Source organism: Onychomys torridus, chromosome 23, assembly GCF_903995425.1.
Source record: "Onychomys torridus chromosome 23, mOncTor1.1, whole genome shotgun sequence".
NCBI lineage: Eukaryota > Metazoa > Chordata > Mammalia > Rodentia > Cricetidae > Onychomys > Onychomys torridus.
In genome coordinates this window covers 1,255,570-1,268,903 of record NC_050465.1, presented here as the reverse complement: position 1 = coordinate 1,268,903, position 13,334 = coordinate 1,255,570, and the positions used below count along the sequence as shown (strand labels likewise).

Sequence of the window (13,334 nt, the reverse complement as noted above, 5' to 3'; positions counted from 1 at the left end):
TGGAGACAGAGACAGAAAGAATGTGGTATGCTCACTGCAGAAATGTGGCTAAGGAACAATGTCAATTGGGGAACCAAGAAAGAAGAAAATTCTAGAAAGAAGAAACTAGAAAAAATTTGCAAAGTTTTGAAATGCCAGGGCAAGCAGGTGAAGTAAAGATGGCGGCTCTTCCACTTCTATTTCCCTGATGGCCACTGGAAATAGGGCCAGACAACTCTTCCACCTAGAAATCCATACAATATTTACTGAGGAAAAAAACTTCTATGAAACATTAAAGACCTTTACTATGTGAAACCATTAACTTCTTTGGATTTATCCATTACAGCAGTTAGTCCACCTGATCAATTTAGAAGGTAAAGCAGGAATTACCTAAAATTAAAAGCAAATTGTGCTTTGAATAGGTCCTAGAAGAGTGAACCTCTTGTTGAACACACAGTTCATTAATGGCCTTGAAGAATCCTCATTTTCTCTTACCTCTTCTCTTGTTTGTTATTCTGGATGTGTGAGGGTCTCTGGAATCCAAAGGCTCTGTAAAATAAAAGGAAGAAAAACCATTATTTGTACGCAAAGTCAAGTTCTGTGGTCTTAGGACAGTCTGAAAGAATGCTCTTCTTCTACCAGACCTGTTCTGGAGACCCTGTGTTATTAGACTGGGATCTATCCTGCATTGCTCTGTAATTCTTTGTGGGCATCTGTAGTGGATAGCCATCTCAGCATTGGCCTGGAAGTTCCAACTATACATGGCTCTTGATCACTGCAAGCTCTTGTTTTCTCATGTATAAATGAGCAATAACCTAGTTACCATGTCTCCCTGCTAAGGTTCTGTGATAACCAGGTACTACTTTCTTCATTAAAATCCTATAAAACAAAATCTTAACACATGCCAACATCTTAACCATAACATAGATAGGGATATCTGGAATTGCTTTTTTAAAAAAAGATTTAAAACTTTTTAATTTTATACATGATTGTTTGCATGTGTGTGCATCATATGCACACTTGGTGCCCTTGGAGATCAAAAAGGGGGTGTCAGCTTGGAAAGAGAGTTACAGTTGTGAGTCACCTGATGTGAGTGCTGGTAAATAAACCTGAATTCTCTGCAAAAGCAGCAAGTGCTTTTAACTGCTGAGCCATCTCTCCAGCCCTTAGGTCAGTTTTATCTGCTTAATATGTAAATAGAACAAATTACTCTTTGTAGACTTTCTAAGCTAATGATGAATAACAACACTGTCAACAGATAGAGGAATTCTATGCTTACTATGCTCCAGCAGAAACTAAATGCACTATTTCAACTCTTTAGTGTATTAATAGATACGATCTCTTGGAGTAAAGAGAGTCCTTTTATTAGTATATTTCTTGCTATATTTCATTTTATCTCTCAGTTGGGCTTGTCCAGATAAACCATTCTGTGGTCAGTTTTGATTTCCCAATCAGACCAGAGAAAAAGGTGCAAAAAAATGGTACCCTAGAGTTGCTGAATCAAGGCTTATGGAGAATGCTTGGATTACAATTCAAGACATTACAATTCAATTTGGACATCCCATAGTCCAGTTCTAATCATCTTAACTTGTACAGTCCAGTGCCATGAGCATGTGGATTCTCAGGCCCCCTTCCTTCATTTGATTCTAACGTGTCATGAGTGTTGATCACTGATTCTTTGGAATCCCCTGGTAGTAAGCAAGAAACCAGTTTAGCAGAAAATTCCCTAATAAGAATGCTATGGATATCGCTCTGTGTAAATAAAGTTCTGATTGGCCAGTGGCCAGGCAGGAAGTATAGGTGGGACAAGAGAGAAGAGAATTCTGGGAAGTGGAAGGCTGGAGAGAGAGACACCGCCAGCCGCCGCCATGAAAAGCAACATGTAAAGACACCGGTAAGCCACAAGCCATGTGGCAAAGTATAGACTAACAGAAATGGGTTAATTTAAGATAGAAGAAGCAGATAACAAGAAGCCTGCCATGGCCATACAGTTTCTAAACAATGTAAGTTTCTGTGTGCTTTCTTGGTTGGGTCTGAGCAACTGTGGGACTGGCAGGTAAGAGAGATTTGTCCTGACTGGGCCAGGAAGGAAAACTCTAACTACATAAGAAATTTTAGAAATACCCTGAACCCCTTTAAAAAGCCTGGCCTCCATGCAGACCACATGGGTCTGCCTTTCTAAATTACCAAAACAGTAGGGTAGTGAAAGTCCATTTTGATCCCCAAGGCAGATGCAGTTTACCAGCAAGGGGTCATCTGACATCACTTGGCCCTTTCTTTCCTAAGACTTTGGCTTTTTACCCCTCCTGCTCATCTGTCTGAATTCCCATCATCTCTGCTTTTGTGTTTCTGGTAGGCAAACCTTGAAAGTCTTATATTGAAAAGCCTGAGGCACATGAGCATGAGGTTGGAAATCTACAACCCATGTAAGGAGCTGAGCATGGTGGCTCACACCTGTAACCCCAGAGCTAGAGAGAGGGGGGTAAGGATCTCTGAGGCTCACTGGCCAGACAGTGTAGCCTAATCAGTGAGTTCTAGCCCCCCATGAGAGACTCTCTCTCAAAAAAACAAGGTGAATGTCTCTTTAAGAGCAACATCTGGTACTGGCCACCAGCCTCTGCAAGTACATATGGATACACACACATTGAAAATCTTATGTTGAACATTCCCCATCAATCTGGTACCTCCTACATTTCTATGAAAATAATATTTTGTTTTTGAACCATAGACACATTTGAGAACACAGGGGATGGGGCTGTTTGCTCACACTTACAGATTGTGTTCACAGTCTAAAACCTGAAACACATTTCTACTTCCTTTCAAAGACACATGAGTGATTAGAAGTCACTGTTTCAAAGCCTGCTTTTTCGTGACCTTAAGACCAAGAAGCATTTTCATTTGATCTCAGATCTTGCCCTAGTGTATTTTCTCTGAGGAAGCACATTCTGAAATCTTCTGGATCTAGGAAAGGAATCACTAAGAGGCACACTATAGAATCTTAAATCTTCCAACAACCCAGATAGGGCTGAGGTAATCCAACCTTTTGGTTTTTTGAGACAGAGTTTCTCTGTGTAGCTTTGTGCCTTTACTGGATCTTGCTCTGTAGACCAGGCTGGCCTGGAACTCACAAAGATCCATCTGCCTCTGCCTCCCGATTGCTGGGATTAAAGTTGTGCGCCACCAACGCCCGGCCCAATCCAACATTTTGATTCTCTCTCTTGCTGTGGGATGTTCTCTATGCTGTGAATGTGTTGCTCTGATTGATTGATAAATAAAATGCTGATTGGCCAGTAGCCAGGCAGGAAGTATATGATAGGCAGGAAAAAGAGAGAAGAGAATTCTGGGGAGTGGAAGGCTGAGGCAGGGAGACTCTGCCAGCTGCCATGATGAGAAGCAACATATAAAGATACTGGTAAGCCACAGCCATGTGACAACTTATAGATGAATAAAAATAGGTTAATTTAAGATATAAGAACAGCTAGCAAGAAGCCTGAGCCATTAGGCTATACAGTTTATAAGTAATATAAGTCTCTGTGTGTTTACTTGGCTGAGGGAGTGGCAGGTGAGAGAGAGATTTGTCCTGACTGTGGGCCAGGCAGGACCAGGAAAACTTCAGCCATCCTTGCCTCCTTGTGTTTCTGTTTGTTTTGAGAGAGTCATGTGCAGTCAGGAATGAGCTTGAGTGCCTGATCTTCCAGGCTCAACCCCCTGAGTGCTGGGATTGCACTCATGACATCACACCTGAAAACTTTCCTATCCTACAGTTTATGAAAGGAACGACTTAGAACCCAGGATATCCTGCCAGTCTAATTAATACTCCATTAGACTTTGGAGAAGATATAGACAGACACATGTCATCTATGATTGGATTTTTTCAACTAGGAAAAAAAAGAATGTCAATGTCTGTTCTATTTGTTCTTTAAGGATGTTCTAAAGAAAGAAGTGCACATTATTTGTAAACTCTTTTGAAAAATTGCTCCATAAGCCATGACTGGATGAAGAAATTTGTTAGAAACAGTAGTTTGGGTTCCAGAATGTTTTACCTCGAGCCTTTGTTTCTGCCTACATAAGATTTAGCTGGATGAGTTGTCCTGGGACTCTAGTCTAAGTTTCTGCTCAGATGACATTATGATCTTACAATAAAAGAGTGAAAAGCTTTCTGCTCTCTCTAGAAACAATTTAATGAGTCTAACACTTAATAAACACAATAATTAGTTTAGAAAACAAACTCCTGTGGCCAGAGGGATGGCTCAGTAGTTAAAGTGCTTGTTGCACAAACATGAGGACCTGACTTCAGATCCCCAGTACCCATGATATGAAGTCAGACATGGTAGAATGGGTCTATAATCCTAGGATTCATATAGCAGGACAGGAGGCAGAGAGAGCATCCCTGGAAGCCTGCGGTCTAACTAGCCTGGCAAACACATCAATGAACAAGAGGCTGGGACTCAGACAAAGTGGAAGGTGAGGAAGAACACCTGGGATTGTCTTCTGACCTCCATGAACATGCACACCAGTACTTGCACACATGAACACATGCCTGGATACACACACACACACACACACACACACACACACACACACACACACACACACACACAGAGGCACCTGTTTTGATCATGTTAAGAATGGATGACTATATTTACTAATAGTATCCATTGATTGACAAGCTTAATACCCAAAACCATATGCAATGATTTCCCTGCATTTCTCAAAAGAATCATGTAAAATTCAATGCATGGAACAGGTCCCAAGGAACCATTACATAGAACAGACTCAGAACAAAAGCCATCATAAAACAGCGGCTTGAGATTAAGATGCCCACAGCCTGTCTTGCTCTCTGGGCTTCCTTACTTGACTGGCAGATGATTGAGGTGGATTCTTCTTCTGAGTTGTGTCCATCATCAGAATCCTCGCTGCTGAGGACTGTACAAAGGGAAGAAAAGTCTCTTAAGCATCTTAGTGTAGTTGGACTTCCTTTGGACCTCCAGCTCCCAAATAATGACACATAGACTTCTTATTAATTATGGTCTTAGATTAGGCTTGTCGCCAACTAGCTCTTAAAACTTAAACGAACCCATTTATATTCATCTTCATTCTGCCATGCATGGCTCGTTACCTTTCCTTAGTCAGCACATAACTTCTTCTGCATATGGCTGGTGAATCCCCACCTCTCAGATTCTTCTGGGATCTCCGAGATCCCAGATCTCTGTTTTTTTCTCTCTCTCTTCTCCTTAACTCATACTTCTCTGCCTGGAAGTCCTGCCTATATCCTCTCCTACCTAGCTATTGGTCATTCAGCTCTTTATTGAACCAATCAGAAGGTGCCTTAGGCAGGCGAGGTAAAACAGTGACATGTCTTCACTCAGTGTGATCAAATATCTCACAACATCTTTGGGTGACAGCAGGTGCACATGGTAGGGAACACCTGAGTGTGAACACGAGGAAGACCTGAACAGCTAACTCAAGGTTGTACCCCACTCTTTGCAAGGCTGTTAACTCAAGGTGGGATCAATAACTGACCCAATTGTCACAGAGGTGGTCCTTCCCAGCCCCTGACATGCATCTTGTCTGCACCCTCATTCTGGTTCTCACTTCCTCACATCCTTACCTGCCTCTTTTCTTCACTTCTATTTTACTGTTTAGCTTTCTTCTTGGCTCTGTCCATCACTCCTATTCTTCATCTGTATTCAGTGATGGACCTCTTCACACCTCTGTCTTGGTATGTTTCCCTGTTCATCTCTTCTCATACATATTTTGGTTCCCTGTTTTTTTTTTTCTTTTCTTTCTTCTCCTTAACTCATACTGGCCCATCTCCCCACACACCTACCTTCTCTTTCTTTAGAAAAAAAAACTTTCAACATCTATTAACCTCCATTTCTGCCTTTAATTTCTTTCAAGTTCCTTCTGCTAAGATGAAGATTGGCTTTGGTGGGCCTCCTTCCCTTACTGTCTCCACCTGGCTATCTGACTGCCTCAAAGGACCCTGATGACATATCTAAGCCCCTTGCTTGGGAATCTGTAACAATTATTTCAGTCACCCTCACCTATTATCTCAGATGCCTGATTGTGGTTGGTCCTTGCTTGGGTCTGCTGTTCACCATCCAAGGAAAATGATGAATTTTCCTTTTTTATATCTACCAGATGCACAGAACAGGGCTGTGTTTGGCTTCCATGGCTGAGTAGCACTGCTCCTGGAACAAATTACAATGGATAAATTACAGCTTTGACCTGGAAGTACTACCCCATTGAGGTTTCTGGTAATGTCATGCCTACCTATGGCCTGTCCCTGAGATGGGGCTGAGATGGCAGTCTTTAAGACCCGAGATCCAGATGTGCCAGCTCTCTTGGTTCCAGGTAATCCTGGATGTTGGATGGTAGACTGAGCAGAGTTCTCCAGAGAACACCACTGGACTGCACTTCACCTCTCCCGGACCCTGTAACCTATCCCTTTATTTGTTGTAAGTGAAACCCCCAAATGAACCTCCCTTTTAACTATGTGGAGTTGCCTTACTACTTCTACCAGTATACTCTCACCTATTATCTCAGATGCCTGATTGTGGTTGGTCCTTGCTTGGGTCTGTTGTTCATCATCCAAGGAAAATGATGAATTTTCCTTTTTTATATCTATCAGATGCACAGAACAGGCCTGTGTTTGGCTTCCACGGCTGAATAGTGCTGCTCCTGGGACAAATTACAATGGATAAATTATTTTCAGGGACCGAGGAGACAGTTGAGGCTGTACAATGTAAAGACACCTAAGGTGGCATCCATTTGCAACCCCAGCACTCAGGAGATAGAGACAGGTGGATCCCAGGGCGTCACTGGCCAGACAGCCTGTCTAGCATAGTTAGTCAGCAAGGTCCAGCCCCTCACCCCAAATAAAAAGGTGGATGATAACTGCAAAGTACAACACAACCAGAGGTTGACCTCTGGCCTCAGCATACACATGCACATGCAGACCAGTATACACATGTGTATACACACAAACACACATATACACACAAAGAATTTCCTTTGAACTCCCTAGAAGAATGACCCTCTCCCTGTAATCCCATTCCCACTCTGTTCTCCTTCCCTTCTACCCACAGAATCCTTGGATAGCTAGTTGGTTTTGATATTTTTTAAAAGATTTATTTATTTATTACAGATGGTTATGAGCCACCATGTGGGTACTGGGAATTGAACTCAGGACCTCTGGAAGAACAAGTCAGTGCTCTTTACCTCTGAGCCATCTTTCCAGCCCAGTTTTGATATTTTAAACATAAAAAGAATAACTCAGCAAGGCAGTACACACCTGCAATCCCAGCACTTGGAAGGCTGAGATGGAGGAACGTTAAGTTCAAGGGCAGCCTGGGCTACATAGCAAGACCCTGTTCCCAAAGAACAACTGAAGAAAAATTGAAAATTTAACGTTCACATATAAAAGTGGGATTTAAATGATTGTAAAGAGAAACTATCACTTGGGAAAAAAATCATGTGACTGAAACTCTGGACACTCTGGGGCCTCTGAGTGACATGCCCCACTGTCCCCATGGTCATTCTCAAAGTCAACCACTGTCTCCAGTTTCAAGACCTAGATTAATTTAGCTGCTTATATAACTAGTATAAAAGAAATCATAACCATGTTATCTTTTCTCTGTTCTCAAAGAAGACAAATACTCCCAGATTTATATTGTACATATGTGTGTATAAGTAATATGCATATATTAATATGTTTGTGAGAGTCTTCTATATTATTATTTTTGTTGTTATAGAAATATGCTGACTAAGCCGGGCAGGGGTGGCGAATGCCTTTAATCCCAGTGGTTGGGAGGCAGAGGCAGGTGGATCTCTGAGTTTGAGGTCAGCCTGGTCTACAAAGCAAGTTTCCGGACAGCCAGCCAGTGATACACAGAGAAACCCTGTCTCAAAAAACAAAAGACAAGAAACAAGAAACAAAACAAACAAACAAACAAACAAGAAATGTGACGACATACTCTGCTTCAGTTATTTGGTTTTTAAGAACAATACTGCTAAGAGCAGTCTTTCTTATGTGTATTTTGAGTCACTTGTTTTAAGACAGGTTTGCCTCAAACTACACAGCTTGAGGATGAACTAGAACTCCTGATCTTCTATCTCTCCTCCTCCTCCCGAATTCTGGAACTGAGGTGTATGTCTTACTTCCAGCCTTTCCTCTGTCTTCTTATTAACACACGTTCCTCCTCTTCTCTGCTGAGGAATTAATTGTTAAGCTCTGGGACATGTTAAGAGCTTCATCTAACTGTCTCCCAAAATCACACCGATCCAGAAACAGCAGACGCTGAAGAGATGGGGCATAGCCAGCATAGCCAGCGCAAGAACATAAAGAGAGAAGGTGTGGTGGGATGTTAGGGTAAGAGACAAGTGATGGGGCAGGAGCATGGTTGCCAGCCTTCCTTGTCACTCTGACAGTGCAGACAGGAACTGAGAGCTGCAGAAGACATTGGCCTCTAAAGCCTTAGGAACTGGTTTGCACTTATTTTATTTTTGTATTATGTAGCTAAGTGTTTTCCCTGTGTGGTAGTTTGTGCATGCCATGTCCAAGGAGGTCAGAAAAGGGTGTCGGATTCCCTGGAACTGGAGTTAGAGATGGTGGTGGATGCTGGGAACCAAACCTGGGTCCTCTGGGAGAGCGGCCAGTCTTCATAATCATCCAGCCATCTCTCCAGCCCAATTCAGTTTTGAAAGATCTTTCTTTGGCAGAAGATAAGAAATTTGAAGGGAGGGGCAAAGCCAAACAAAAGCCTTTGCTCTAGTATAATTGAGTGTGACAGGGTCCTACACAGGGTGACTGGGCCAGGCATGCGCACGCAGGGGCAGGCATGCGCACGCAGGGGCAGGCATGCGCACGCAGGGGCAGGCTTGGGATGGGTGAAAGTTGTAATTAAAGCAGTGTCAAATAAGGGGAGAGAAGCTTTAAGCCACTGAGTTGGGGGCATCTGTTATATCATTGAGCAGAAGATGCCAAAACAACCTCTACAGAGACATTCTTCGGGTCTTTGGAAGGTCTCCACTTCCACTTGGAAAAATGATCCAAGAGGGCAGGCCTGGGCCAGAGATGTATGTTTAGGAAGCAGCAGATCTGATACAGTGATTAAGCACAAGAAAAGAGAAGCCTCTTGCAATATGAGGGGATTACAGGGTCATTATGCCACAGGGATATCCTACCCTTATCAGCGGAAGTGACATGTCAGTTTCCCCCATTTTCACTGCCCATTCTGGCAGTTCTCCAGATCTCAGTCTCTTTGTGCCTTGCCTATCTCCCCTATGTCTTTACTTTTCTATTTTTCTGCTCATACTTTGCTCCCTCTATATTTTTTACATTGATTGGTTGATTGATTGTGCATTTACTTATTTAGCACATGTGTACGTAGCACGTGTGTGGCAGTCAGGAAATAGCTGTAGGGGTGGCCTCTCTCCTTTCACCAAGTGGCCCTGGCGCTCAAACTCACGTCTTCAGTGTTGGGGACTACCTCACTGGCTCCCTCTGTATTTTAGAAGTCACTTTATTTCAGGGCCAGGACCAAGGTGAGGCAGAGGTAGTACTTTGAACATTCGACTAAGGAGGTGAAGAGTAGAGAGAGAGAGAGAGAGAGAGAGAGAGAGAGAGAGAGAGAGAAAGAGACAGAGACAGAGACAGAGACAGAGAGACAGAGAGAGACAGAGAGACAGAGAGAGACAGAGAGAGAGAGAGAGAGAGAGAGAGAGAGAGAGAAAGAGATCCTCCTCCTCACACTCTGTGCCGTGGGGAGTCTCCTCGCCCCACCTAGTGTCTGCCCTGTTGCCCCCTCCTGGATGTCTCAGGTCATCCTTCTCTGTTATGTTTCTTTTCAGCTCCCCAGCATCACCAATGGTCTCCTATCAGCACTGCCCAGCCTTGTATCTGAAGGGCTTTCCTTGGGCTTCCTTCCTTAACACGCTGATTGGAAATGTCCTACAGGCTTTCTGTTTCACGTGAACTTCTAAGAAGAAAAGGACTAGACATTTCATCAGCCAACATGGGAATGCTTGGGCTCCACGCTATTCTAAAATGGCCCACCATGCTATTTATTCTTCTTGAGTTGATAGCTCCCTTTTCTCTTTCCTTGCTTTCTCTACCCAGGGCACCCTCTATTAAAGAGAACAACAACAATTCTCCCTCTCACAAGTGTTAAAGTCGCCCAGAGGCTGTGGTATGAAGCCCATGTGTCCCGGTGGGTGTAGACAGCATAGAAGAAAACAAAAAAAGAAACCGCTTGCTATTCTAGAAAAGCAGAGAATAATTTTAAAAATGTGGAGGGACAGAGAAAGCTGGTTTGAAAGCAATCTAATAATCATCCGCCAACCCAGCCCTCCCCGACAGCAGACTGAACATCTGTATGCATGAAAATAACTTCCTAATGGCTAAGGGAACCAAGAGGAGGCAAGAAAATACGAAAAGATGTATTGCGATTGGTGGAGATGGCAACTTTAAATAATTCCTAACCCAAGCAGTACAGCATGGAGAGCGACACCTTCCGGCTGAGGGCAGAACAGAGAAGCCAAGAATCAGGTTTTCCTTGGACCTTAACACTGGTGCTGCTGCAGTGAATTCAACACTAAACAGGCCCCTATGAGGTTCAAGCCAGTACCTGTGACATGAGTCTCTAAGCCTGCTACACCCTATAGTCCTAGGCTCTTGACCACTGGCTCATCTCAAAATCTAGGCCTAGTTCCTTTGTATAGAAACAGGAAAAGAGAGACCTTAAAGACACAACAGAAAACTTTCCAAATTTACGGAAAGATGTCCAGGTAGAAGGCAGAAGGTCTCCTGTCTGACTTAAGACATGTCACAACAAATGAGGTTGAAATACAATTAAAAAATCACCTATTTTAAAAAAAAAGGGGGGGGGCAGGATCAGATGTTTTCCTAATCTGATAGTCAATTATAACTCAAAGTCACATACAGGAATTCATAGCAAACATTGGTACTCAACGGTGAAAAGTTTTCCACTTATTTATTTGTTTGTTTGTTTGTTTGTTTGTTTGTTTGAGACAGAGTTTCTCTGCGTAGCCTTGGCTGTCCTAGAACTCACTCAGTAGACCAGGCTGGCCTCGAACTCACAGAGATCCACCTGCCTCTGCCTCCCGAGTGCTGGGATCAAAGGTGTGCACCACCACCCAGCTAAGCTTTCCCTTTATAAAAGGATACCCAAGCTCAACGCTTCTATTCAATAGGACTGTGGAGGATCAACAGGAACACAAAGGTCCCAGCACCACAGTCAGGGAAGCACAGGAAATTCCAATGCCTCCTCACACTGGTTGGAATGGCCACCACCAGAAAGACAAGCGAGAGTAAGTGTTGGTGTTGCTGTGGAGAAAAGGAGAGTCTGTAGGCTGTGAGTGGGGATGTAAATGACTACAGCCATAGGAAAAAACAGTATGGCGTTTCCTCAACAGACAGACAGACAGACAGAACCTGAAAACAGAACCATCATGTGATTAGACAATCTTCTCTACTGTACACATAACTTGGAGAATTAAAATCGGTCTGTTAAAGAGGCGTCTGCACTTGTCACAGCTTGACAAGCTCCACATATGGAGTCAGCCTAAACAACTACCAGCAGCTGGAGACAATGTGGTGTCCACACAGTGCTGTGGATATCGCTCTGTGTAAATAAAGTTCTGATTGGCCAGTGGCCAGGCAGGAAGTATAGGCAGGACAAGAGAGAAGAGAATTCTGGGAAGTAGAAGACTGGAGGGAGACACCGCCAGCCGCCGCCATGAAAAGCAACATGTAAAGACACTGGTAAGTCGCAAGCCATGTGGCAAAGTATAGACTAACAGAAATGGGTTAATTTAAGATAGAAAAGGTAGATAACAAGCAGCCTGCCACGGCCATACAGTTTGTAAGCAATATAAGTCTCTGTGTGCTTTCTTGGTTGGGTCTGAGCGACTGTGGGACTGTCGGGTGAGAGAGATTTGTCTTGACTGTGGGCCAGGCAGGAAAACTCCAACTACAAATGGCGCCCAATGTGTTGACAAGAGTTTCCACCTAAAACCTGAGAAAAAAGATTCTAAGACGGAGCTAAAAACAGTTTCCTAATTGTCTCTCTCAAGTTAGCTGCAGCCTGCCGGTTTGAGCTACTATGGCGGGTTCCTGGCGTGTGTGTCTGACCTGCAGTGTGGTGGGAATGAGGAATCTACAAGTGACACTTTACTCTGCTGCATGGTGGATTTAGCCTTTGCTAATTAAAAAAAAGGGGGGGGGGAATTTCTGGGCTATACACTGCTTTGATAGAACTGCTTCTGATAGTTGATGGTACACATGGCTCCAGACTCTGAGCTGTCGGTAAACTGTACCACCGCCATGTTGGGAAGCTGAGGTGGGCGGAACCAGCAGCCACAGCAGCGTTTCAGTCTTACAAAGATGGATATTACACAGAGAATCTGGTTTGTGTTGTCTTTGGGATTTTTAACTGCAGAAAAAGATTTGATCATAAAAGCTGTTGAGTTAAACAAATATGTAAATTTTAAAGGTACCTTGACTTCAAAATTTGGATATAAGGATATGTTGCTTTGGAAAAGAGTCTCTGCTTTTGTTTCCACAGAAAGCCAGAGGCTGTGGATTTGTTCCAGATTAAGATACATCAGGTTTGATCAGCCAAGACCACCTGAAAGGTCCCCGCTGACACCATGGCCCAGATGATCCAACATCCAGAATGCTTTCAAGGCAACTGGCTCAGAGGTTCACCCTAATGGACTACTCCATAATCCTAAAATTTTCTTTGTGTCCCCATAAGATACAGCGCCCCCCTCCAGCAGGAAGTAGTAAGAGAAACTACGCCCACATTCCCAAAATTATCAATCTGGCTTTGGAGATGGAATTGGCTCACTCCTTCTCTAAACCCAGACATATTGTTAAAAGAAAAGGTTAAGAGTTTCTTATGTCCCAAATCAGAAAAGCCCTCTGGTGTGGGACAGAGAAAAACCAATATTTTTCTTTAAAACAGGTTGATTATAAACATGATCTCTTTCTAAAGAAAAAAAGGGGATATGATATAGATATAATAGGATAAAAGGGTAGATTAAGGAACTTACTTCTAAAGAGCAACAACTTGTTTAAAATGTTTTACATTGGTATAGATTTTAGTCTATTGATACAAACTTAAAGTTAATTTTGTTATACTATGTATATATTTCTACTTGTGTTTAAGGTATTATGTTTGTATAGCTCATTTTAAATTGAAATGGATAATTAAAAATAGATTAATAAATAGTCATCTATGATAATCATACTTGTAGCCATGTTAGTTAAGTCTTCTAGATATACATAGATATATTTCAGATAGACAGGTAATCTTCAAATACTTCAA

At 42.8% G+C, this 13,334-nt stretch overlaps 1 protein-coding gene across 1 annotated transcript in view; it reads right to left on the bottom strand.

Annotated features, from left to right (window-relative positions):
• LOC118573353 (nuclear autoantigen Sp-100-like) overlaps positions 1-13,334 on the bottom strand; it is a 77,071-nt gene that overhangs the window by 37,707 nt on the left and 26,030 nt on the right. Inside the window, exons 10-13 of the mRNA XM_036173650.1 lie at positions 6,517-6,663; positions 6,027-6,173; positions 4,834-4,905; positions 475-528 (exon numbers count right to left, since the gene is read on the bottom strand). Coding sequence (XP_036029543.1) covers positions 475-528; positions 4,834-4,905; positions 6,027-6,173; positions 6,517-6,663 — 420 coding nt within the window. The remainder of the gene's footprint in view (positions 1-474; positions 529-4,833; positions 4,906-6,026; positions 6,174-6,516; positions 6,664-13,334) is intronic.